The following is a 27,849-nucleotide window of genomic DNA, read 5'->3' as shown; positions in this document are numbered from 1 at the left end:
TTCGTAAAACTGTGATAGTTCTTTCCGTGGTGGTTGAGGACATTTTTATTACCTCTGGCCACTTTGAATGTGCATCCACCGCAATTAAAAACATCGAGTCCATGAAGGGACCAGCAAAATCAATGTGCACCCTTTGCCATGGAGATGAGGGCCACTCCCATGGATGCAGAGGAGCTTGTGGTGGGGCGTTTTGGACCTCCTGGCATCCTGCACAGCTCTTGGTCATCTCTTCGATTTCCCTATCGATTCCCGGCCACCACACAAACGCTCTGGCTAAGTTCTTCATTTTTACCCCACCCAGATGACCCTCATGAAGCTCATTGAGCATTCTATCCGTCAACTTAGGTGGAATTACTACTCTGGATCCACACATCAAGGTTCCTCTGCACACTGACAACTGTTCTCTTCTCGGCGAGAATGCTGGCAGCAGTGGTTCGCCATGTGCTGGCCATCCCTTCACCGTTAAATCATAGACCCGTGATAGTGTCGGGTCATTCCGTGTTTCCTTTTCTATGTTTGCATTCATCACAGGGAGACATTCGACTATGGTCGAGTGGAATAACTCCATTGGATCCACTGCAAGGTCTTCTTCTTCCACCGTCGGCAACGGTAGACGTGACAATCCATCAGCATTTCCATGCTGTTTAGTTCCTTTGTACTCGATGTCATATTGGTGTGCCCCTAGGAAAAGGGACCATCTCTGCAGCCGTTGTGCTGTCATTATCGGTACGCCCTTCTGAGGGTTGAAAATGGAGACAAGAGGTTGATGATCGGTTAGTAGAGTAAATTTTTGACCGTGCAGGTAGTGATTGAACTTCTTCACCCCCCACAATAGGCTGAGGGCCTCTCTGTCAATCTGGGCGTAGTTACGCTCGGCAGAAGTTAACGAGCATGACGCAAAAGCTATCGGCCTCTCTAAACCATCAAGGAATTTATGTGACAGTACCGCCCCAATGCCGTAGGGAGATGCATCACACACCAGTCTGATCGGCAGTGCTGGGTTGTAGTGAGCCAATACTTCCCTTGAAGTGATTAAGTCCTTACTCTTCTGAAAAGCACGCTTACAATCATCGCTCCATTTCCATGCTACCCCCGTTCGTAGCAGGGCGTTCAGTGGGTGCAGAATTGTCGACAAATTCAGCAAAAACTTATGATAGTAATTCACCAATCCGAGGAATGACCTCAGTTGCGACACATTTTCAGGCGCTGGGGCCTTAACAACCGCTTCAATTTTGTCAGGGGACTTATGTAGCCCCTCTTCATCAATCACGTGGCCACAATACGATATCTGTTTCTTAAAAAATTCGCACTTGGGGCGGTTGGCTCGCAGCCCATGTTCCCGTAGTCTAGTGAGCACCTGTTCTAGGTTGTTAAGGTGTTCACTGTCATCTTCACCTGTCACAAGGATGTCGTCCAAGTAACACTGAGTCCCTGGAATCCCTTGCAGTACTTGTTCCATCGCTCTTTGCCATATCGCCGGAGCCGATGCTACTCCGAATACCAATCGATGATACTGGTAAAGACCTTTGTGAGTGTTTATCGTGAGATACTTCCTAGAGGACTCTTCAACCTCCATCTGCAAATATGCTTGTGCTAGGTCAATTTTTGTAAAACGCTTCCCTCCAGACAGTGAGGCGAAGATGTCTTCTATCCTTGGAAGAGGATATTGTACTGTGTGAATGACTGGGTTCACCGTCACCTTGAAATCCCCACAGATGCGAATCTTCCTTGGCTCCCCGGACATATTGCTTAACGTTTTCTTCATGACAAGAACAATGGGTGTCGCCCACTTGCTCCAGTCGACCTTAGACAACACGCCCACCTTCTCCAGATTCTCCAGCTCTGCCTCGACGGCTGGGCGAATTGCATATGGTACCGGTCTTGCTTTGAAAAACTTGGGAACTGCATTCTCTTCTATTTTTATCGAGGCGGTTACACCTTTAAGCGTGCCCAGTTCTTGTTGAAATACCTCTTTGGCGTTAGCTAAGATTGTTGACAATCGTCCAGGAGTGACGTCTTTATCTTTTTTACCGTCCACCGTCATTGCATGAATGGAGTGCCAATCTAAGTTTATCTTCCTGATCCATTCCCATCCCAATAACGGCGGTCCACCATTTGGCAGTATGTAGAGATACAATTTCCGTATTTTCTTGCCATTGTATTTGACAGGCACCCTTATTTTCCCTCTGGGGTATACTTTTTGCCCCGTATACGTCGTCAAGACGATGGATGTCTCTCTCAAGAGTATGTGTGAAAATAGCCGCTCGTAGTCTCGTCGATTCATGACGGTTAGCGCTGATCCTGTATCCAATTCCATTTTAACTTGGGACCCTGCTATCGTGAGGGTGACCCAAATGGTTCGGTGATCCTCTTTTGCGATTACATTGTGAAGTTTGAGACAGCTTAGTCTCCTGTTCCCGGATTCACTATCGCTCATCTGGTCTTCGGAACTACTGTCCGTCATCTTTTGTACTTTCTTGTACGGTTCCTTAGTAGCCTTTTTGTTGTCGCTGGTCTTCTTCCCAGACCGGCAAACTCGTGCAATGTGTCCAATCTTCCCGCATTGTCTGCATATTTTGTCTTTGGACCAGCAGTCCTTCTGGTCATGGTTAGTTCTGCCGCAGCGATAACATTTTGCAAATCCCCGTGTCATTTCGTGGGTGCCGTATTCCTGTGGTTTTTGTTGAATTTCTGCAGCTCCCCTGGCTGCTGCTTCATACGATACTGCCACGCTGAAAGCCTTATCTAGCGTCAGCTCTTTCTCTGCGAATAACTTCTTCTGTGTTCCTTCACTCAGGAGTCCACAGACAAATTTGTCCCGTAGGGTATGTGCCAGTCCTGCTCCGAACTGGCAGTGCTTTGATAGCTTGCGTAGTTCCGTAAGATACTCAGCATTGCTCTCATCTTTGTGCTGAGTTCTCCTGTGGAATTTAAATCTTTCTGCTATCAACAGCGGTGCAGGGTTTAGGTGTTCCTGTAGGACAGCAACAATTTCGTTAAAACTCTTCGTCTTCGGTTTGGCTGGAGTAATCAGGTCCCGCAATAGGCTGTACGTTCTAGCGCCCATTAAGTTTAGCAATATCGATGCCTTTTTCTGCTCCGCTATTTCGTTTGCCTCGCAATATACCTCGACTCTTTCCACATACGTGGTCCAGTCCTCTATTGTATTATCAAAAGCAGTGATACAGCCAGTCTTCAGCATCTTGCAAATCTAAAATGGCGGCTCCTGCGCTTTGCCTTCTTCCCCGCTGTTGTTAGCGCTGCTTTCCACGGTTTCTTGCGCGTTTAATATTTTTAAAAAATTATTTTCCCATCGTGGAGCGGACCCTCTGGGACACTTCCCTCCCTCTTCTTCGGTCCGAACGCTGCCCGGCTTTGAAGCACCGGCCGCGCCCTGTGTGCTCCACCCTCTCTCTCTCTTTGCTTCCCGACTCGCTGCCCAGCCCTGTTACAGAGCCACCCGATCGAGCTCTAGCCCGCCGCAGCCCAGGAAGGATCAGTGCACTACCTGCCACCAGCCCGATTAGCTGGGAAACCACAGACTGGGAAACCAAGCCTGGCTCTTGACAGTCTCTCCTGCAAGTTTTCAAACCGACGATTTGGAGGGCGGTTGCCCACGGTCGACGCCCGTTTCTCGAGTTTCTGTAGATTCTATTTTTTTCTTTCTTCTGGCTTCGACCTTCAAAAACGTCGTCTGAGGTGCTGCCGAGTTGCAGGTAAGTTCGTTTCTTACTCGTCGCCAGTATTACGTCCGTGAATAATTGAGACACAGACTGCAGGAGTGGAACAAAATAAGTCTTTACTGGTGGAAGTCAATAGTGAAACTAAAAACACAGAGGCTCTCTAGCACCTTTTATACAGGGGTGGTCACTGCCGGTACTGCAGTCTGAGACCAGTTATTCTCTTAAAGGTACATACACAACACCATGCATCTGCCCAATCGCCCAACCTGTCCAAATCGTACTGGAATTTCTCTGCTTCATCCTCAAAGCACACACGCCCACCCAGCTTTGTGTTGTCTGCAAACTTGGAGATATTACATCGAGTTCCCTCGACTAGATCATTAATATATATTGTGAATAGCTGGGGTCCAAGGACCGATCCCTGCGGTACCCCACTAGTCACTGCCTGCCATTCGGAAAAAGACCCGTTTATTCCAACTCTTTGCTTCCTGTCTGCCAACCAGTTCTCTATCCAAGACAATACCTTACCCCCAATCCCATGTGCTTTAAATTTACATGCTAATCTCTTATGCGGGACCTTATCGAAAGCCTTCTGAAAGTCCAAATACACCACATCCACTGGTTCTTCCTTATCTATTCTACCAGTCACATCCTCCAAAAGTTCCAGTAGATTAGTCAACCATGATTTACCTTTTGTAAATCCATGTTGACTTTGTCCGATCCTGTCACTGTTTTCCAAGTCTGCTGCTATTACATCTTTTATAATGGACTCTAGCATTTTCCCCACTACCGATGTCAGGCTTACCAGTCTATAATTCCCCATTTTCCCTCTACCACCCTTCTTAAATAGTGGGGTTACATTACCTATCCTCCAATCCATGGGAACTGTTCCAGTGTCTATTGAATTTTGGAAGATGACCAGCAATGCATCTACTATTTCTAGGGCCACTTCCTTAAGTACCTTAGGATGTAGATTATCAGGCCCTGGGGATTTATCGGCCTTCAATCCCATCAATTTCCCTAACACCATGGCCTAGAAATTCAGTTGGTTGCGCCAGCCGTTAGCGCCTTAGGAGGAGTAGATGTCGGGCGCTAGGCGGCTAGCGGCCGGGCGCAGCGCGATCTGCGCCTCGCCCCAACTTCACTAGAGATTTAGCGGCGGCGCAAAGTCTTTGCGCACGGTCAGCTGCGCGCGCAGATCATGACGTCATTTCCTCGTGCAACGCCCTTTGTGCGCCCCCAACCGGAAATTCAGTCGCGACGCCCCATTGTGCGCCTGGCACCCCTAGCGACTGTTAGAGTGGAACGGTGCTCAGTCGATGCGGGGCGCGGGGGGCGCAATTTAAAGGGCACTCCCCCTGCACTATAAAAGGCTGCCATTTCGCAGCACTCCTTCTTGAGAAACGGATCTTTGGAGAGAGACCAATGTAGTGTATGTAACCGTTCTACCTTTAAGAGAACTATTGTATGTAACCGTCCACCTTTAAGAGAACTATTTTAGGTGTTGCACTACTTTATCTTGGCTGCGGTATACTTTAATACCGGTGGTGACCACACCGGTATATAAGTGCTGTGTAATGAGTGATTGGGCAGATTCGCCCTGACCTTCGAATAGTAAAGTCCTGTTAAAGTTACTCTTGTAGTCTGTGTATTAATTCACCATATAACCCACAGACTTTACAGTGGCGACGAGTTCGATCTTACCCTGTGGCAGCGATACATCCGAAGCAGTTAACGAGCGTCGAGAAGAGGCATCCGCCCTCGTCGTTCTGCTCAGAGAAGACTCGAGTCTGCAGAGCAAGGAAGAAGGAAGGATTCAGACACGAAGCCTTCCATCAGCAACAGGCTGTTATTGTCCCTTCTGCCACGGCGGTGAGTGAGCCGATCAGCCAAGAGAAGCAAGTCGGCCACGTTGACTGTGAGTAGGGGGAAAATAAAAAGAAACGGAGGATAAGGGCGGTGAACTCGACCACGGTCGGGGGAAAGGAGCCGGACAGAAGTCGGGCCCAGAGGCGCTGAGACTGGGGCAGCGTAGGGCACGGAAGCCGTGGTACAAGCGGGAACGCAGCCGGTGTGAGAGACCGGGCTACAAGCGGGAACGCAGCCGGTGTGAGAGACCGGGCTACAAGCGGGCTGGGAGACGCAACAGCGTCGTGAGACAGCTCGACCGCGACCGGCGAAAGGCCGGGCAGCTACCGAGGCCGCGAGGCGCTGCGACCGGGATCGTAAGGCGCGGGAAGAAATAAAAATAAGAAACCGCGGAGAACTCAGCCGCAGCCGGGGGAGGAAAGGACCGGACTGCGAGAGGGCTGGGAGGCGCGATTGGAAGCCGCTGAGGGAGAGACAGAGCCCGAGCGAACGGGAGAGACAGAGCCGAGCGAGGGAGACCGAGGAGATTCAGCCAGCGGCTGGAACTGTTCACCGTCAACGGGTTGTCCCCAGCGCCGGTTGCCCTGCCGAGAAAAGGGAACAAGGAACGCACTGAAGCCGGCGCGCAGGCTGCGAACTCCAAAAGCCAGCGGTCGTCGCCCGAAGGAAAGCTTACCCCTCCCGCCAGGGGAAGAAACGCGGGAAGCCGCCAGTAGGCGGGGAAGAAGACAGAAGCGGGAAACCGCCATTTTGAAAGTGGGCGGGGAAGAAGACAAGCGCGGGAAACCGCCATTTTTGGAAAAAAAAAGTAACGAACAAATTCGTTGTGGTTTCTCAAAAAGATAGTGAAGATGCCTAAGCATGGTAACATCAACAACTTCGATTCCGAGGTGGAAGATTGGGCCACGTACGTAGAACGCATCGAGATATATTGTGAGGCCAATAAAATAGCAGATGATGATAAAGCTCTCACCTTATTAAAAGCAATGGGGGCAAAGACATACGGGCTATTGAAGCATCTTCTATCACCAGCTAAACCGGCGGATCAGACTTTCGCTGATATTGTTGCTGTCCTGAAGGATCATTTGAACCCCACACCGCTGATTTTGGCGGAACGATTCAAATTTTATGCGAGAACGCAACAGAAAGAGGAAAGCAACGCGGAATACTTGGTCGAACTGCGTAGACTAGCGAAATACTGCCAGTTTGGGGAAAATCTGACAGAGGCATTGAGAGACAAGTTCGTGTGTGGGTTGTCGAAGGAAGGAACACAAAAGCGACTGCTCGAAGAGAACGATCTTACACTTGACAAGGCTGTCCTTATTGCAGCATCACACGAAGCAGCCGCGAGAGGCACTGCGGAAAGGCAGCTGAAGGCAGCGGTACTCAGCGTGGATCAAATGACTTCGGGTACAACAAAATGTTATCGTTGTGGGAAGACAACACACGACCAGAACCAATGCTGGTTTAAAAACCAGGAATGTAGAAAATGTGGCAAGCTTGGTCACATAGCTAAAGTATGCCGGTCAGGAAAGAAGACCAACAACAGAAAAAAGTCACCGCAGGAAAAGTACAGCAAGGTACACAAGGTGGCTGAGAAGAGTTCAGATGAACAGAATTCGGATTCAGACCCGAACGGCCAGGAACTGGGTAGTCTGAGAATTCACAATGTGAGTAAGGAAGCTGACCTACAAACTATCTGGGTCACACTAAAAGTAGCCGGAGTCCAAGTGAAAATGGAATTGGACACAGGATCAGCCCTATCAGTCATAAATCGAAGGGATTACAACCGGCTATTCTCACATATACCCTTGAGAGATACCAAGATCGTATTGCAGACATACACGGGGCATAAAGTATACCCCATGGGAAAGATACAAGTCAAGGTGAGAGACAGGGGCAAAGAACACCAAGGAATGGACTTATATGTACTACCTGAGGGAGGTCCACCACTTCTGGGATGGGAGTGGATCAGGGAAATAAACATGGAATGGCACTACCTAAAAGCAATAACGAGTGAGAACTCGGTGAAGACAATCAGCTCAGACTCTGAAACGGATGACGACAAGACCAGCCCAGGTGCGAAAGGCAAGTCTAAAATGGACTTGCTGACTAAGGTTGGAAAAACGAAGGAGTGCATAAATACTGATGCTTCAAAGGAGAACAAAGTTTCAGAACAGAATTCCACTGAACAACAACAACATAGTTTGGCAGAGAATTCTGAGTCTGTCCAGTCTACAGACATGCACAAGTCTGAGGAACACTGGGCTCGAACTCAACTCCATTTCAAATTACAACAGCAATTAGAACAATTGAGTTGCCGTCTCGAGCAAGAGATAAAAGCAATGAAAACGTTCTTTGACACAGAGTGGGAGAATCTGGAAAGACAACAGAAACAGCTGAGGGAGAAAAGGGAGCAGGAGCACACAAACCGTCTGCGCAAGGAGGCCAAACGAATCAAAGCTGATTCGGTTTCTGAAGGTGCGTGCTCTAATCTGGTGGAGCAAGATGTTCAGCAACTGAAGGCGCTTGTTAGCAGATTGCAGGCAGAAAAGGCTGAGTTGGTCGCCATGAATTCCGAGCTCCTACTGAAGTTGGGTGCAGCATCACCGGACGATTCATTTGTGGAAATTCGAATGGTGGAGGCTGCGGATGATGGCGAAGTAGAAACAGCAAAGGAGCCCCAGGGCAAGGTTATAAACAACCCTGCAGCTACTGGGAAACGGATGAGGTCAGAAGAGTCAACGGTCAGCCAACTCCTTCATATGCTGAGGGACAAGACTCTGAAATGGGAACAATTTGGACATGAGTCTAAATCTTCAAAGGAGAGGGGTTTGGAGCTCCCAAAAGTTATTGGAATAGCTGAGGTTGCAACACAGACTGAGAAGATGGCAGCAGAGCAAACCTTGGATGCCAAAAGTACGCTGATTCACGTCAATGTTGAACAACAGAATGCTGAAACAGCTGCTCCAGTAGAGGGATTGAATAATACGATCAATCAATCTCCGAATGAAGTTGAAGTATTGAAATCACGAATGAGGTCATTAGTAAAAGACTTGCAGGAAGCCCAGAAAAAGCTGGAGGAAGCTGAACACATGAAGAAGTCTCTTCAGGAGAGATGTCTGGAATTGGAACAAAAGCTGACTAACGTCCAGCTGGGCATGGAGGAAATAAAAGACCCTCTCGCTGGCCTAGCTCAGGACGACACCGATTATTACCACGTCCTGTTGAACGACACCGAATATAACGATGACCTGTTCTGCCCAGCTTGTGGGGAAATCTTCCGAAGTGCAAAAACCCTGAAGAATCACAAAAAGTCTAAGAAACACCGGGAGATGGTGGCACTGCTAAGGCAACAGGAGAAAGAGGAGGAGGAACTGTGCATGCGGCTGGCAGCGGAGCACAGAGAGTCTCCAAGAAGCAGGAAAGGAAAAGACAAAACAGAAGAAGATGACCCATCTGAACCATTATCACCCCTACCAGATCACGCACGTGGTCCCTCCGAACGGAACCAAATCAGTTTGGAAGTAGAAAAACTTCCCAAGGTACTCAAGCTTTTAGAAGCCAGCAATGCTGGTTCAGAAGTGACGGAAGTTCAAGCTGTTAAGTCCAGTGAAGGACTATTGGATGAGTCACCCCAGCAAAGTGAACCGACTACACCACAGGGAACTGCTACACCACCGAGGCGTTGTCCAGACCGAGCCAAGAAGCACAGGAGGCGCCTCCACAGAGACTGAATCTGTGAACTGTTTTCCACAGAGACTGAATCTGTGAACTGTTTTCCGCAGAGACTGAATCTGTGAACTGTTTTCCGCAGAGACTACATCTGTGAACTGTTTTTACATGAAGTTGGATATATGTTATGTTTAATGGGGAATAAGTATGTTGTAAGCTAAAAAGGGAGGATTGTAGTGTATGTAACCGTTCTACCTTTAAGAGAACTATTGTATGTAACCGTCCACCTTTAAGAGAACTATTTTAGGTGTTGCACTACTTTATCTTGGCTGCGGTATACTGTAATACCGGTGGTGACCACACCGGTGTATAAGTGCTGTGTAATGAGTGATTGGGCAGATTCGCCCTGACCTTCGAATAGTAAAGTCCTGTTAAAGTTACTCTTGTAGTCTGTGTATTAATTCACCATATAACCCACAGACTTTACAACCAAGGTAGAGAGCTTTCTGCTTTGGCCCAACACTCGGACAGGTACTTGTGGCTTCAGGCCACAGCTTTCCACTTGTCTTTGCCTTCATTGACATCTCATTGTTTGCCAGCATATTATGGGGGCTGCAATGGGTGTAAACGCTGGCTTTCTCAATTACATCCAAAGGGCTCACAGATGCCATGAGAGAGTGGCAGCCCTGGCTAGACGGAGAGGGGGCAACAGGCGCCGGCAAAGGAGGCCTTACCCACCCAGGGTATACCACCAGCTGTTCTCCTATCTCAACATGTCTGACGAGCAGTGTGTTCAGAGGCTGCGATTCAGAAGGGAGGTGGTCACAGAGATCTGCCACCTGCTTGGCGGTGATCTGATGCCACAGCTGAGGAGCAGGACGTCTCTGTCGGTGGCAGTGAAGGTGACGGTGGCTCTCAACTTCTATGCCACCGGCTCCTTCCAATCCGCTACTGGGGACATTGCCAACATCTCCCAGTTCGCCGTGCATTGCTGCATCCGCCAGGTGACCAATGCCATTTTCAAAAGGAGACGTCAGTTCATCTCCTTCTCCATGGCCCTTGCCAAGCAGCAACAGCGTGCAATGGGCTTTGCAGCATTCGCGGGCTTCCCCATGGTGCAGGGCGCCATTGACTGCACGCATGTGGCTTTGCAGGCACCTCTGGAGAATGCCGAGGATTACCGCAACCGGAAGGGCTACCATTCGCTGAACGTCCAGCTGGTGTGTGACCACAGGCAGCTCATCTTAGCTGTCAATGCCCGCTTTCCAGGCAGCAGCCACGATGCCTTCATCCTGCGACAGACTTCTGTAGCAGACATGTTCCAGGCACAGCCTCACCCACGAGGATGGCTTATCGGGGACAAAGACTATCCTTTGTGTACCTGGCTGATGACCCCGCTCCGTGCGCCCAGCACCCCTGCTGAAGAGGGATACAACGATAGCCATCAAGCGACCAGGAACATCATCGAACAAACAATCGGCGTCCTGAAGCAACGGTTCCGCTGTCTGGATCGTTCCGGAGGAGCCCTACAGTATTCGGCGGAGCGAGTCTCCCATTTCGTGGTCGTTTGCTGCATGCTGCACAACCTGGCTATCCGCAGGATTCAGGCACTGCCACCAGAGATTGGAGGACCACCTCAGGAGGAGGAGGAGGAGGAGGAGGAGGAGGACCAGCACAGGAGGGAGGCAGAAAGTACAAGGGCCGCCCGTCGCCGGCTTATTGAACGTCGGTTCTAGGCCCCCTCTCAGGGAATGGCTTGTGCCAATGTCAGCAGATGAATGTAGCCGCTCCACAAGCCCTCAGCCGAGCAGGGCAACCAGGACTTAACCAAAAAACCATGCACACTGCAATTTAACAACAATAATTTATTGCAAACCTCTGCCCTTCCCACATTACATCCTCATGTGGAGAAGCCCCCTCCAAAAACACAAAACTACCAGTCTCGGCCTTACAAAAAGAAAGAAAGACACCGGTCTCGGCCTTACAAAAACACAACTGCACCAGTCTCGGCCTTACAAAAAGCACCAGGCATTTGTGCATACCTTCTACTTTTTGCCCTGCGAGGGCGATGCCTTTTGCATCCTTGCCTGGCCCCTGCCCGCCCTGCAGCTCCTCCTCAATGGGAGCCCAGTGGCTGCAGCAAGGCTGGGGGAAGGCTGCTGAGGGGCAGATGGCGAGACGGCAGATGCCCTTGGGGGTCGGCCTGCACCAGCTCTGGCCTTGGTGTGGCCGGCTGCTGACTGCTCCAACTCTGGCTGGGCGGCAGCAGTCTGTCCAGCGGCTCGTGGTAGCTGCAATGGCGGAGTGGCAGTGTCGGCTGCAGGAATGGTGCCAACCTGGCAGATCGCAGGTGCTCGCTGGTCGCCTGAGATATTGGCACTCGCACGGGCCAGCACTGCAGCATGCGCAGCAAACAGCTGAAGAACAGACTGCTGGGCTGCTGCTGCACGGCGAGTGCCCTGGCGATGCCTGGCTGATCCAGCGAGGGTGGCAGCAGTTAGTGCCCGTGTGGCCCTGGTCTGTGTCCGCATGACAACAGCCAGTGAATGGACGGCACGACTGAGCACTTGGCTCGACGCAGCCTGTGCTGCCGCGAAGTCCTGTAGACTCCTGGCCTGTGCTGCTCCAAATTGCTGCACACTCCTTGACAAAGACTCAATGGAGTCAGGCATCCTTGCCACTGCAGCCATGAGCTCATTGTGCCTGCGCTCAGCCTGAACGGCCATTTCCTCCAGGAGCCGCACCTCCTCTGCGCTGACCGTCGCAGGACTGGAGGCCGCACTCACCCTCTGGGGAGAAGTCCGCCGAGCTTCCCCACCCCTCCCGCGTTGCTGCAGGCCGCTGGGCCCCGGAGCTTCACTCTCCTCCGACCCTTCCCCCCGGCTCCCCTCCAGGGAAGATGTGTCCCCTACATCGCCATGGGCTGGTACGGCTGAGGGTGGCACTGATGGGCCGGCTTCCTCTTCCTCCTCCTCGTATTCCGAAGCGCTGACAGTGGCAGCTTGAGGGCCCGCCTCCTCACCTGGCGATTCACCATCTGAAAGCGGGAAGGCACAAGAGTAGCTTTAGAGTGAGGACAGGGCGGCAGCGAGGGAGGCATGAGTGGTGCCATTCACCGCATTGGTCGGACAGTGGCAAAGGATGCTGATCTGAGGTGCAAGTGGAACGAGCGAAGTCAAAAAGGTGATGCCCTTACCATTGGTGCCCAGAACAGGGTCGGCATCTCCACTGGCGATGGGTCCAATCAGCCGGCCTGCCATAATGCACTCCACACGCTGGTCGAGGTCGGAGAGCTCTTTTACGTCAGGACGGCCTCCCCCGGTGTCAATTTGTTTCCGCTGGTTGTGCGCCACCTTGGCCTGCAAGAGAAAGGACGGCCTCTAAGTACAGTGTGAAGCCCTGATCTTGTCTGCACTGCCTCCCATGGTCGAATAGCTTGTACGGTGTGAAGCCCTGATCTTGTCTGCAATGCCTCCCATGGTCGAATAGCTTGTACAGTGTGTAAAGTGTTGAATGTGCAAGTGATTTTCATGACAGTCCCATAGCTGCTGGATGAGGGCTGGCCATTAGGGCTTTCAGGTCCCTTTGCCCATAAAGTGAGGTGCACATGCAGGGATGAGGAGGACACTGGAAAGGGTACTCACCCTGACAACCCGAGTGAGGTTGTTGAACTTCTTCCGGCATTGCAGAGGAGTCCTGGCAACCACGCTGTTGGAAGACACCCTGTTTGAGACCTCCCTCCAGGCTTTCCGGTAGGCACTGGGCAGCGGCCTCTTGCCACCTTCTGGGAACAGAACATGGCGCCTGCGCTCCACTCCGCCAACCAGCAGCCTCAGGTCACCGTCGCTGAAGCGCTGCGCTCTCTCCCTGGCCTTCTCCATAGCCCTGGGCGTTGTGCAGGTGAAGCTGAAGTGGTCAGGCCTAGGTTGAGGGCTGCAGTGTGCAGGGCGTGGCAGGCAAACAAATCTACCCTCCCCCTTTAAGAGCTGACCGGCGCCAGAGTGTCTGCCGTCAATCAACAACTCGCCGCACCGGCGCTGCGCCCGGCCTCGGGGGTATCGCTCAGCACCGTCGGCTTAGCGCCTAAAGACAGTCGTGCATCGCCTGTTTTAGCGCAGCAGCAACCTCTTGGGGCGATGCGACTGAATATCGGCGAAGGTGGCGCGAATTTGCGCCGGGCGCAAACTTTAGCGGCCGCCCGACCTTACCGCCCCAAAAGTGGCTATACTGAATTTCTAGGCCAAGGTTCCCCAACATCTCTGGGCGGTTATTTGTGTCCTCCTTTGTGAAGACAGAACCAAAGTATGTATTTAAGTAGTCTGCCATTTCTTTGTTCCCCATTATAGATTCCTCTGATTCTGACTGCAAGGGACCTACGCTTGACTTCACCAATCTTTTTCTCTTCACATATCTATAGAAGCTTTTACAGTCAGTTTTTATGTTCTCTGCAAGCTTACTCTCTGATGCACTATCAACAACACCAAAGACTATGGCCTAGAAATTGAGTTGCCTTAGCGCCGCTTTTGCGGCGCTAGAGGGCCTAGCGCTGCAATTGGCGCCGGCGCCGAAATTGCCTGGGGCCCTTCCGCCGCGCTAGACCGGTAGCGCTGCGCCGGCACCGATGACGTCATCGGTGTGCGCAGCGTCCCGGTTGCCATGGCGACGGGCCCCAGCGCCGAAATTCAGTTGCGGCCGCCTCGCCCGTGGCAGCCGCAACTAAGACTCTGGCAACAGAGTCTTACCTGACTTTGCGCCGGCGCATTAAAGGCCCCGCGGCGGCCGGCCGCTTTCCCGCCGGCCGCCTGGCCGCAGCTCCCTCCCCGGACTTCCCCCCGCCCCCCCCCCCCGGAACAGAAGCAAGCCCGGCACTTGTCCGAGGTGCCGGGCTCATTTTTAGAACGATTTTCGCGGGCCGCGGCCGGGTGCAGGCAGCTCCTCCTTAAGGGAAGGAGGAGGCCTGCACTTCCCGAACCTGCCGCACCGCAGCGGGCGCCGCAGCGCCGGAATAGCGCCGATATTCAGCACGTAGCGCCAGTTTTCAGGCGCAAACACCTCTCAGCAGCGCCGGCAGCCGTTTGGGCGCAGAATTATTGAATTTTGGGCCCGACCAGCGCGACTTAGCTCCGGCACTAACTTCCGGCGCTAAAGCCCTGGCTGCGCCAAAACTCAATTTCTAGGCCTATGAGTTGGACTTATACGAAGTAGGCTTTTATTGACTAAGAACTGGAGCATGCCTCTGCTAGTGGATCCATCCTAAGAGCTCCCGGGGGAAGGGTGATGAGTCACCTTTATACCCGGGCTTAGGGGTGGAGCCAGGGGCGGAGACATGCCCGGACCTGTACAGAGTTAACAGTGGTTTACCACATTCACCCCTCGTTTAAAAAAGAGTCCGGCGGGGTGAAGTGTTTCAAAAGTTCATATACGAAAGTCTCTCCGGGGGTCTTGTCTGCCGTAATGATCTTTGTGGTGCCGGTTGCGGCGGTTCTTTGCCCGCGGCCGCTTCTCGCGTGGGACGGAGCACTGGCGTGTCGTCCTCTCGGGGTAGGGATGGCACCGGCATGTCGTCAGTTCGTGGTAGACACCCCGGTGGTGCGTCGTGGGTAGTGGTGGTGGGTGGAGGTAGTGGATGGTGATCGATGGTGTTTCGGGTGGTACCTGAGGGTGCGAGGTCTCGAATTGAGACTGTGTCCTCCCGCCCGTCAGGATACGCCACGTAGGCGTACTGTGGGTTGGCGTGGAGGAGGTGAACCTTTTCGACCAGGGGGTCCGTCTTATGGCTCCTCACGTGTTTCCTGAGCAGGACGGGTCCCGGAGACGTCAGCCATGGTGGTAGTGATGTCCCCGAGATGGATTTCCTGGGGAAGACGAACATCTTCTCGTGAGGGGTGGCGTTTGTGGCAGTACAGAGCAGTGATCATATGGAGTGGAGCGCATCGGGGAGGACATCTTGCCAGCGGGAGATTGGGAGGCCCTTGGATTTCAGGGCGAGCATGGCGGTCTTCCACACCGTTGCGTTCTCCCTCTCTACCTGTCCGTTACCCCGGGGGTTGTAGCTGGTAGTCCTGCTCATGGCTATGCCCTTCTCGAGCAGGTACTGGCGTAGCTCGTCGCTCATGAACGACGAGCCCCTGTCGCTGTGGATGTAATTGGGGAAGCCAAATATGGCGAACAGGTCGTTGAGGCACCTGATGACTGTGGCGCTGGTCATGTCCGGGCAGGGGATGGCGAAGGGGAAACGGGAGTACTCGTCAATAATATTGAGGAAGTACGTGTTGCGGTCAGAGGAGGGAAGGGGCCCTTTGAAATCGACGCTGAGACGTTCGAAGGGGCGGGTGGCTTTAATCAGGTGTGCCCTGTCTGGCCTATAAAAATGCGGTTTGCATTCGGCGCAGACCTGGCAGTTCCTGGTCATGGTCCTGGCCTCCTCGATGGAGTAAGGCAGGTTGCGAGCTTTAATAAAATGGAAGAACCTGGTGACCCCCGGGTGGCAGAGATCATTGTGGAGGGTCCGTAGCCTATCGACTTGTGCGTTGGCACATGTCCCACGGGATAGGGCGTCTGGGGGCTCATTAAGTTTCCCGGGCCGGTATAAGATATCGTAGTTGTAGGTGGATAACTCGATCCTCCACCGCAATATCTTATCATTTTTGATTTTCCCCCTTTGTCTGTTGTTAAACATAAATGCTACTGACCGTTGGTCAGCGAGCAGGGTGAAACGTTTACCGGCCAGGTTATGCCTCCAGTGCCGTACAGCCTCCACTATCGCCTGGGCCTCCTTCTCGACTGAGGAGTGTCGAATTTCGGGGCCCTGGAGGGTCCGTGAAAAAAAGGCCACGGGGCTCCCCGCCTGGTTAAGGGTTGCGGCTAGGGCGAAGTCGGATGCATCGCTCTCCACTTGGAAAGGGATGGACTCATCCACTGCGTGCATTGTGGCCTTCGCAATGTCCTCTTTTATGAGGGTGAAGGCTGCACGGGCCTCTGCCGTCAGAGGGAAGGAGGTTGACTTGATGAGGGGCCGGGCTTTGTCCGCATAGTTGGGCACCCACTGGGCGTAGTAAGAGAAGAACCCTAGGCATCTCTTCAGGGCTTTTAGGCAGTGGGGGAGGGGTAGTTCCAGGAGGGGGCGCATTCGGTCGGGGTCGGGGCCGATGACTCCGTTTTCCACCACGCAGCCAAGAATAGCGAGGCGCGTGGTGCGGAACATACATTTTTCTCTGTTGTATGTCAGATTCAGCCGTTGGGCCGTACGGAGGAATTTTTCTAGGTTGGCGTCGTGGTCCTGCCGGTCATGGCCGCAGATGGTGACGTTGTCTAGATAGGGGAAGGTGGCCTGCAGCGCGTTCTGGTCAACCATCCGGTCCATCTCCCTTTGGAAGACCGAGACCCCGTTGGTGATGCCGAAGGGGACTCGGAGGAAGTGGTAGAGGCGACCGTCGGCCTTGAAGGCCGTGTACTGGCGGTCCTCAGGCATGATGGGGAGCTGGTGGTATGCCGACTTCAGATCAATCGTCGAGAATACCCGGTATTGTGCTATCTGGTTGACCATGTCAGATATGCGGGGAAGTGGGTATACGTCTAATTGCGTGTATCGATTGATCGTCTGGCTGTAATCAATAACCAGGCGCTGTTTTTCGCCGGTCTTCACTACCACCACTTGGGCTCGCCATGGGCTGGTGCTGCCCTCGATAATCCCTTCCCTCAGGAGTCTTTCTACTTCTGATTTAATAAAGCTCCTATCCCCGGCACTGTACCGCCTGCTTTTAGTAGCAATTGGCTTGCAGTCTTTGGCGAGGTTAGCGAACAACGGGGGGGGTTTGACCTTCAGGGTGGACAGGCTGCATACTTTGCGCGGCGCCGTGTTTAAATTCTGCCGGCTGCAGACTGTAAGTGGGGCCAGGGGCCCGCCATATGCCATCGTGACGCTCTCCAGATGGCACTGGAAGTCTAATCCTAACAGTGCGGGAGCGCAGAGCTGTGGCAGGACGAGGAATTTAAAATCTCTGTACTCCATGCCGTTCACTGTCAGAGTCGCTACACAGTAGCCGCCGACGTCCGCCGTATGGGACTTTGAGGCCATAAAGACCTGGTGGCGTGTGGGCATAACCGATAGGGAGTACCGTCGCACTGTGTCGGGGTGGATGAAGCTCTCCGTGCTTCCGCAGTCGAAAAGGCAATTTGTGGCATGGCCATTTACCTTTACGTTCATCATGGACCTGGCTAGTTGATGGGACCTAGATTGGTCCAGGGTGATGGAGGCCATCGTCGAGGTCAGTGGGTCGCTGTAGTATTTGCCCGCGCCGGGGGCCTGGTCTCGAAATGGTGTCGAAGATGGCGGCTCCCCCGCGGCTGGTGGTGCCCAAAATGGCGGCCCGCATGGCTCACACGTGGTTGGTGGGGTCCAAAATGGTGGCCTGCACGGTTCACACGCGGCGCTGCTGGAATTGGGGGTCGATTTCGCCCTGCACACTCTCGCGTAGTGGCCTTTCTTGCCGCATTTGGAGCAGGTCGCGTCCTTTGCTGGGCATTGCTGTCTGGGGTGCTTGGCCTGGCCGCAGAAGTAGCATTTCTGGCCTCTGCTCATTGCAGCTGTAGTTGGGCTGCTGGCGGCTTGTGGCCTTACCGGGTCCCAAGATGGCTGCTCCCGTGATATCCACGTGGCCATCCGGTCAGGGGGGTAGGCGCCCATGTTCTGGAGGGCCACGTCTAACGAGTTAGCGAGGGCCACCGTCTTCTGCAGGTCGAGCCCCCTCTGTTCCAGCAGCCACTGCCGAGTATAGTTGGACCTGATGCCGGCTACGTAGGCGTCTTGGATCAGGTCTTCCGTGCATTCCTTGGCCGTCACCGCTTTGCAATTACAGGCCCGGCCGAGGACTCTCAGTGCCAGTAAATATTCGGCGCCCGATTCCCCAGGGCGCTGTTTTCGGGTAGCCAGGAGGTGTCTGGCGTAGACCTCGTTAACAGGCCTCACGTATTGTTCCTTTAGCGTCGCGATGGCGGCCGCGTAAGTTGTGGCGTCTCGGATGATCGAGTAGACTCGGTGGCTCACCCGTGAGTTCAAGACAAGCCGTTTCGCGTCATCTGTAGTGACGGTAGTGCTGGAGGCCTCCAGGAAGGCTTCGAAACAGCTCAGCCAGTGTTCAAAGTTATTGGCTGCATCTGCTGCTTGAGGATCCAGGTCTAAATGTTTCGGCTTCAAGATTTGCTCCATGTCAAAAATTTAGTCAATAAGATTGATGCACTATCAACAACACCAAAGATTACGAGTTGGACTTATACGAAGTAGGCTTTTATTGACTAAGAACTGGAGCATGCCTCTGCTAGTGGATCCATCCTAAGAGCTCCCGGGGGAAGGGTGGTGAGTCATCTTTATACCCGGGCTTAGGGGTGGAGCCAGGGGCGGAGACATGCCTGGACCTGTACAGAGTTAACAGTGGTTTACCACACTCTCATAATCTATTTTCCCCCTCTTAATTAATCCTTTTGTCCTCCTTTGCTGAATCCTAAACTGCTCCCAATCCTCAGGTTTGCTGCTTTTTCTGGCCAAATTATATGACCTATCCTTGGATCTTATGCTATCCCTAATTTCCCTTGTTAGCCACGGTTGAGTCACATTTTTTGTTTTATTGTTATGCCAAACAGGGATGAAAAAATTCTGTAGTTCATCCATGCGATCTTTAAATGTTTGCCATTGCCTATCCACCGTCAACCCTTTAAGTAACGTTCCCAAATCCATCCTAGCCACCTCGTGCCTCATACCATCGTAGTTTCCTTTATTAAAATTCAGGACCCTAGTCGCTGAGTCAACTACTTCACTCTCCATCTTAATGAAGAATTCTATCATATTATGATCGCTCCTCCCCAAGGGGCCTCGCACAACAAGATTGCTAATAATCCTTTCTCATTACATAATACCCAGTCTAAGATGCCCTGATCTCTAGTTGGTTCCTCGACATATTGGTCCAGGAAACCGTCCCGTATACACTCTAGGAATTCCTCCTCCACGGTATTGTTACTAATTTGGTTAACCCAATCTATATGTAGATTAAAGTCACCCATGATAACTGCTGTGCCCTTATTGCACGCATCTCTAATTTCCCATTTAATGCCATCCCCAACCTCAGCATTACAGTTTGGGGGTCTGTATACAACTCCCACTAACATTTTCTGCCCCTTGGTATTTCTCAGCTCTGCCCATACAGATTCCACATCATCAGAGCTAATAGCCTTCCTTACTATTGTGTTAATCTCCTCTTTAACCAACAATGCTACCCCACCTCCTTTTCCCTTTTTCCTGTCCTTCCTGAATATTGAATACCCCATGATGTTGAATTCCGAGTCTTGGTCAACCTGGAGCCATGTCTCCGAATTCCCAATTATATCATGTCCATTTACAGCTATTTGTGCAGCTAATTCATCCACCTTATTACGAATACTCCTCGCATTAAGACACAAAAGGCTTGATTTTTTAACGCTCTTAGCCCTTTTAGAATTCTTATTTACTGTGGCCCTGTTTGATTTACACCCTTGATTTCCCTGGATTCCACTTTTGCTTTTCTCCTTCCTGTCTTTTGATTTTGTCCTTGCTTCCCTTTCCTCTGTCTCCTTGCACAGGTTCCCAACCCTCTGCCATTTTAGTTTAAACCCTCCCCAACAGCACTAGCAAACACGCCCCCTAGGACATCGGTCCCGGTCCCACCCAGGTGCAAACCATCCGGTTTGTACTGGTCCCACCTCCCCCAGAACCGGTTCCAATGTCCCAGGATTTTGAATCCCTCCCCCTTGCACCATTCCTCTAGCCACGTATTCATCTGAAATATCCTTCTATTTCTACTCTGACTAGCACGTGGCACTGGTAGCAATCCTGAGATTACTACCTTTGAGGTCCTATTTTTTAATTTACCTCCTAACTCCCTATATTCAGCTTTTAGGACTTCATCCCGTTTTTTACCTATATCGTTGGGAGACCGGCCATGAGTGCGTTGGAATAGTCAAGTCTCGGGGTAACAAAGGCATTCAACTGCCTTATAGAGCACCCATGTCACACACTGTCACCAAGGAGATGCAGAGAGGTACTCCAACTACGCACTCGCACACAACGGGATCAATTTTCCTCTGCTTTGTGCCCAAGGGAAGCTTATTTCACGAATACAAAGTCGTAAAAATGGGGCAGAAACCTGTGATGCTGAGTCAGCTCAATGGGTAGCACTCTTGCCTGAGTCAGTAGCTCGTGGGCTCACGTCCCACTCCAGAGACTTGAGCACAAAAATCCGGGCTGACACTCCCAGTGCAGTACTGAGGGAGTGCTGCGCTGTCGGAGGTGCTGTCTTTCGAATGAGTTGTGTGCTCTCTCAGGTGAATGTAAAAGATCCCGTGGCGCTATTTCGAAGAAGAGCAGGGGAGTTATCCTCGGTGTTCTGGCCAATATTTATCCCTCAATCAACATCACTAATAAAACAGACAGATTATCTAAGTCATTATCACATAGCTGTTTGTGGGAGCTTGCTGTGCGCAAATTGGCAGCCGCGTTTCCTACATTACAACAGTGACTACACTTCAAAAGTACTTCATTGGCTGTAAAAGCGCATTGGGACGTCCTGAGGTCAGAGGTGAGAGTGCGACCAACTCAGCCACGGTTGACACACATGTAGCTCAGCGCCTAGCAACCCTGGATGACCAGGTCACGTGGGGTGGGTCGGATGGAAACAAGTTACACCGCGGAAGTGACAGAAAATAGCACGGACAACTTTAACAACATAATTTTGGCCTCATATACATGCAACCACGCACAACCTGGCAGGAGCTTCCTGCAGACATTGTGGGTGCGATCTTACCATTCGGTGCGAGTTGGGAGCGTGTCAGCTGACTTGCGGGTTCCGATCCCGCCCCCAACGACGCCTGACGCACAGACGTAATTTTTCCGTCAATTGGCCTTGTTAAGCCCGCTCTGCGGGCTTGCCGGCCAATTAAGAGAAAGCCGGTACCGGTCAGATGACATCGGTTAATGACGCGTCATCTGTCGGTTTTCTTAAAGGGGACACGCATATTTTTTTTGACAGCTGATTTTTCACTGTTTGACAGCATTGAGGTGCTGCAAACACTGCCAATCACTGGAGAAAGGTGAGTCCTTGCACCCAGGCTCTCCAGTGAATCTCTCCTTATGATAAATCAGATGGCAGCTGCAGGTGAGCTTACAGAAGCGATCTGTCACTGGTGAGAGAGCTTCTCCCAATGTGGTGGGACTACACAAACACTTCAAGCCTTGTTACCTACAGAAAAGTCTAAATACATTAAAAATAATTTCCCCAACATTTTCTTACCTCTGAAACTCACCAGTGTACCATTGGATCCTTCACACCACTTCTACAGCTATCATCAATGCACAAACCTTACAGTAGACCCACAACACGCCACGCTTACCCTGGCGTGGTGTCTGGACATCGGGAAGCCCGCAGTCGACCTGTCAAAATTGAATAAAGCCTTTTAGCTGCCTGTTAACTACCTGTTAACAGGCAGTTAAGTGCCTATAATCCTCTTCCCGCCGCTAGGTGTCGGGTCCCTGCGCAAATCGGGGACCCAACACTTGGAAAGATTGTGTGGAGGTGGGTTGACAGCGGGTTCGGGACCCGCTGTCAATCTTTGCAATTTTGCCAGCAGTCCTGCCTGCAAACCCGCCCCCTGAGCGCTGGCAAAATTCCCCCCCTGTAAGTCCCATTGCAAAATCGGACAAAGCAAGAAATGTGTGGAGATTCCGCACAACAATTCTCCACCCAATATTCACCTAAAAATCAGACACTGCTGATCAGAAAATCTACCCTTGGGTGCTTGAAATCAAAAGCATTTTAACATCCCACCATTAATATCCTTCACCTTAACAAGCACAAAATGAATTAAAATATATTTGGTGTGCAAAAGAGGAGACAGAACAGAGATTGTGTAAAGCAAGACTCACTTTGTTGATAGCTCCGTCCGTAGCTATCAGGCTAGTTCTGCTTTGGGTGTTTATCTGCATCGTGTACCTCGTGTGAGGAGCCAGAAGCTAAAACATAAGCATAGATCAATGAAATTAGAAACTGGAAAACATGACTCGTCCTGAACAATCAAACCAAGGGAAGGAATACAGTGGGGTCCAAGGACATTCATGGCTCAAGGAAAATTGTATCCCAATTAACTACCGGAAGAATGTAAGTCATAAGAAATAGGAGCAGGTGTCTGCCATTTGGCCCTTTGAGCCTGCTCCACCATTTGATAAGATCATGGCTGATCTTCTACCTCATCTCCACTTTCCCGCACTATCTCTATTATGTCCGTGTATGATTGAGACACGGACAGCAGGAGTTGAACAAAACAAGTCTTTACTGAATGGAGTCAATCGGGAAACTGAAACTACAGAGGCTTGCTAGCGCCTTTCATACAGGGGTGGTCACTGCCGGTACTGCAGTCTGAGACCAGTTATTCTCTTAAAGGTACATACACAACAATTCCTCCCCTTTTAGATAAACAGTACATAACATTCATTTAACAACTAAATGATAACTAATTACAATCACAATTACGGTTGCTAGATACATTGGTTGAGTTTAAGCAATTATAAGTTCGGTCTTTGAGGAGGCTTCCTGATTCTGTCTGGATAACGTCTCTTTGGGGTATCAGGTTCTTCTGGCAAGGTTGAGTCGGGATCAATGTCGTTGTTTGGTTCCTCTGCTTCCAATATCACCGATTCTGCGGTAGCTGCAATTGGTACGTCGATTTCATTGCCAGGTGTATCAGATCGTGGTGTGGAGTTGACGTTTTCCAGTGACTCTAGAATTCGATTTCTCTATCGATTCCCGGCCACCACACAAACGCTCTGGCTAAGTTCTTCATTTTTACCCCACCCAGATGACCCTCATGAAGGTCATTGAGCACTCTACCCGTCAGCTTAGGTGGAACTACTACTCTGGATCCACACATCAACGTTCCTCTGCACACTGACAGCTGTTCTCTTCTCGGCGAGAATGCTGGCAGCAGTGGTTCGCCATGTGCTGGCCATCCCTTCACCGTTAAATCATAGACCCGGGATAGTGTCTGGTCATTTCGTGTTTCCTTTTCTATGTTTGCATTCGTCACAGGGAGACATTCGACTATGGTCGAGTGGAATATCTCCATTGGATCCACTGCAAGGTCTTCTTCTTCCACCGTCGGCAACGGTAGGCGCGACATTCCATCAGCATTCCCATGCTGTTTAGTTCCTTTGTACTCGATGTCATATTGGTGTGCCCCTAGGAAAAGGGACCACCTCTGCAGCCGTTGCGCTGTCATTATCGGTACGCCCTTCTGAGGGTTGAAAATGGAGACAAGAGGTTGATGATCGGTTAGTAGAGTAAATTTTTGACCGTGCAGGTAGTGATGAACTTCTTCACCCCCCACACTAGGCTGAGGGCCTCTCTGTCCATCTGGGCGTAGTTACGCTCGGCAGAAGTTAACGAGCGTGACGCAAAAGCTATTGGCCTCTCTAAACCATCAAGGAATTTATGTGACAGTACCGCCCCAATGCCGTAGGGAGACGCATCACACGCCAGCCTGGTCGGCAGTGCTGGGTTGTAGTGAGCCAATACTTCTCTTGAAGTGATTAAGTCCTTGCTCTTCTGAAAGGCCCGCTTACAGTCATTGCTCCATTTCCATGCTACTCCCGTTCGTAGTAGGGCGTTCAGTGGGTGCAGAATTGTGGACAAATTCAGCAAAAACTTATGGTAGTAATTCACCAATCCGAGGAATGACCTCAGTTGCGACACATTTTCAGGTGCTGGGGCCTTAACAACCACTTCAATTTTGTCACGGGACTTATGTAACCCCTCTTCATCAATCACGTGGCCACAATACGATATCTGTTTCTTAAAAAACTCGCACTTGGGGTGGTTGGCTCGTAGCCCATGTTCCCGTAGTCTAGTGAGCACCTGTTCTAGGTTGTTAAGGTGTTCACTGTCATCTTCACCTGTCACAAGGATGTCGTCCAAGTAACACTGAGTCCCCGGAATCCCTTGCAGGACTTGTTCCATCGCTCTTTGTCATATCGCCGGAGCCGATGCTACTCCGAATACCAATCGATGATACTGGTAAAGACCTTTGTGAGTGTTTATCGTGAGATACTTCCTAGAGGATTCTTCAACCTCCATCTGCAAATATGCTTGTGCTAGGTCAATTTTTGTAAAACGCTTCCCTCCAGATAGTGAGGCGAAGATGTCTTCTATCCTTGGAAGAGGATATTGTACTGTGTGAAGGACTGGGTTCACCGTCACCTTGAAGTCCCCACAGATGCGAACCTTCCTTGGCTCCTCAGACTTATTGCTTAACGTTTTCTTCATGACAGGAACGATGGGTGTCGCCCACTCGCTCCAGTCGACCTTAGACAACTCGCCTGCCTTCTCCAGATTCTCCAGCTCTGCCTCGACGGCTGGGCGAATTGCATATGGTACCGGTCTTGCTTTGAAAAGCTTGGGAATTGCATTCTCTTCTATTTTTATCGAGGCGGCTACGCCTTTAAGAGTGCCCAGTTCTTGTTGAAATACCTCCTTGGCGTTAGCTAAGATTGTTGACAATTGTCCAGGAGTAACGTCTTCATCTTTTTTACCATCCACCATCATTGCATGAATGGAGTGCCAATCTAAGCTTATCTTCCTGATCCATTCACGTCCCAATAACGGTGGTCCACCATTTTGCAGTATGTAGAGATACAATTTCCGTATTTTCTTGCCGTTGTATTCGACAGGCACCCTTATTTTTCCTCTGGGGTATACTTTTTGCCCCGTATACGTCGTCAAGACGATGGATGTCTCTCTCAAGGGTATGTGTGAGAATAGCCGCTCGTAGTCTCGTCGATTCATGACGGTTAGCACTGATCCTGTATCCAATTCCATTTTAACTTGGGACCCTGCTATCGTGAGGGTGACCCAAATGGTTCGGTAATCCTCTTTTGCGATTACATTGTGAAGTTTGAGACAGCTTAGTCTCTTGTTCCCGGATTCACTATCGCTCATCTGGTCTTCGGAACTACTGTCCGTCATCTTTTGTACTTTCTTGTACGGTTCCTTAGTAGCCTTTTTGTTGTCGCTGGTCTTCTTCCCAGACCTGCAAACTCGTGCAATGTGTCCCATCTTTCCGCATTGCCTGCATATTTTGTCCTTGGACCAGCAGTCCTTCTGGTCATGGTTAGTTCTGCCGCAGCGATAACATTTTGCAAATCCCCGTGTCATTTTGTGGGTGCCGTATTCCTGTGGCTTTTGTTGTATTTCCGCAGCTCCCCTGGCTGCTGCTTCGTACGATACAGCCACGCTGAAAGCCTTATCTAGCGTCAGCTCTTTCTCTGAGAGTAACTTCTTCTGTGTTCCTTCACTCAGGAGTCCACAGACAAATTTGTCCCATAGGGTATCTGCCAGTCCTGCTCCGAACTGGCAGTGCTTTGATAGCTTGCGTAGTTCCGTAAGGTACTCAGCATTGCTCTCATCTTTATGCTGAGTTCTCCTGTGGAATTTAAATCTTTCTGCTATCAGCAGTGGTGCAGGGTTTAGGTGTTCCTGTAGGACAGCAACAATTTCGTTAAAACTCTGCGCCTTCGGTTTGGATGGAGTAATCAAGTCCCGCAATAGGCCGTACGTTCTAACGCCCATTAAGTTTAGCAATACCGATGCCTTTTTCTCATCGGCTATTTCGTTTGCCTCGCAGTATACCTCAACTCTTTCCACATACGTGGTCCAGTCCTCTATTGTATTATCAAAGGCAGTGATACAGCCAGTCTTCCGCATCTTGAAAATCTAAAATGGCGCCTCCCGCGCTTTGCCTTCTTCCCTGATTTAACAAAATGGCGCCTCCCGTGCTTTGCCTTCTTCCCCACTGATTAAGATGGCGCCTCCCGCGCTTTGCCTTCTTCCCCGCTGTTGCTAGCGCTGCTTTCCGCGGTTTCCGTTGTAACCTGCAGCTCCTCGCGGTTTCCTGCGTGTTTAATATTTCTTTTTTTATTATTTTCCCGTCGTGGAACAGCCCTGTGGGACTCTTGCCTCCCTCTTCTCAGGTCTGTACGCAGCCCGGCTTCGTAGCACCGGCCACGCCCTGTGTGCTCCACCCTCTCTCTCTCCTCTTCCCGACAATGCTGCTCGGCCCCGTTGCAAGCCACCCGCTTGAGTTCACGACCGCCGCAGCCCAGGAAGGATCAGTGTACTACCTGCCACCAGCCTGATTAGCTGAAGCTCCGTCGACAGGAACCAGGCCCCGCTTTCGACAGCTTCTCCAGCAATCTTCAACTCCGCTAACTCAGGGGCGGATGCCCACGGTCGACGCCCGTTTCTACTGCTTCTTTCTTCCTTCTGGCCTCGACCTCTGCTCACTTCGCTTCAGGAATGGATCCCAGGAGGTGGTGCCGACTGTAGGTAAGTTCGTATCTGCTCGTCGCCAATATTATGTCCATGTATGATTGAGACACGGACAGCAGGAGTTGAACAAAACAAGTCTTTGCTGAATGGAGTCAATCGGGAAACTGAAACTACAGAGGCTTGCTAGCACCTTTTATGCAGCGGTGGTCACTGCCGGTACTGCAGTCTGAGACCAGTTATTCTCTTAGAGGTACATACACAACAATCTCCATATCCCTTGATTTCCTTAGTATCCAAAAATCTACCGATCTCTGTGTTGAATATACTCAATGACTGAGCATCCATAGCCCTCTGGGGTAGAGAATTCCAAAGATTCACCACCCTCTGAGTGAAGAAATTTCTCCTCATCTCAGTCCTAAATGGCCGACCCCTTATCCTGAGACTATGTCCCCTGGTTCTAGACTCCCCAGCCAGGGGAAACAGCCTCTCAGCATCTACCCTCTCAAGCCCCTTAAGAATTTTACACGTTTCAGTGAGCTCCCCTCTCATTCTTCTAAACTCTAGGTAATATGGGCCTAGTCTATTCAATATCTCCTCATAGGACAATCCCCCAAACCCAGGAATCAGTCTAGTGACCCTTCGTTGCACTCCCTCTATGGCAAGTATATCCTTCCTTCGGTAAGGAGACCAAAACTGTACACAATACTCCAGGTGTGGTCTCACCAAGGCCCTATATAATTGCAGTAGGACTTCTTTACTCTTATACTCCAATCCTCTTGTAATAAATCTAACATACCATTTGCTTTCCTAATTGCTTGCTGAGCCTGCATGTTAACTTTCTGTCATGACTCAAAGTTCAAAGTGCCTACATCACGATGCTGCATTGTCAATGCTAGGAGGTAGTAATGTTATGGTTCTGGTGTCTTTTTAGGCCCATGTAGGAAGAACCCGACATTGGATCTTCTGTGTGCCGGACTCCAGATGATTTCTGGTTGACGAGCTCAGTGGGTTCTAAGCTGAAACCATCCATCACCTTAACCAAAGAAACAAGGGGCGATTTTAACCTGGCAGCCAATGTTCCCTTTAATTTTTTGGGGGGTGCATGACCCCTTTAAGGGGCTGCGCAGCCCATTCAAAATTACGAGCATGCGCGGTTTTTCCTGTTTAAAAGTCGGTGAGCCGGCTGCGCAGGAGCTGCAGAGCGCTGCTCGGCCGTGCAGTTTAAAGGGAACGTTGCTGGCGGCCCAAAAGAAACCCGGCGGGCAGTTAAAACTGCGGCG

General features: G+C 51.0%; 1 protein-coding gene across 1 annotated transcript in view; it reads right to left on the bottom strand.

Annotated features, from left to right (window-relative positions):
- The window catches only part of LOC147090641 (polyunsaturated fatty acid 5-lipoxygenase-like), an 81,698-nt gene that overhangs the window by 19,440 nt on the left and 34,409 nt on the right, over positions 1–27,849 (bottom strand). Inside the window, exon 9 of the mRNA XM_085977404.1 lies at positions 22,177–22,263. Coding sequence (XP_085833530.1) covers positions 22,177–22,263 — 87 coding nt within the window. The remainder of the gene's footprint in view (positions 1–22,176; positions 22,264–27,849) is intronic.

This window comes from Somniosus microcephalus, unplaced genomic scaffold (genome assembly GCF_052327205.1).
Source record: "Somniosus microcephalus isolate GS21.2 unplaced genomic scaffold, FLI_Smic_1.0 unresolved_chr4, whole genome shotgun sequence".
NCBI classification, from domain to species: Eukaryota; Metazoa; Chordata; class Chondrichthyes; order Squaliformes; family Somniosidae; genus Somniosus; species Somniosus microcephalus.
This window is presented reverse-complemented; position numbering and strand designations above follow the sequence as displayed.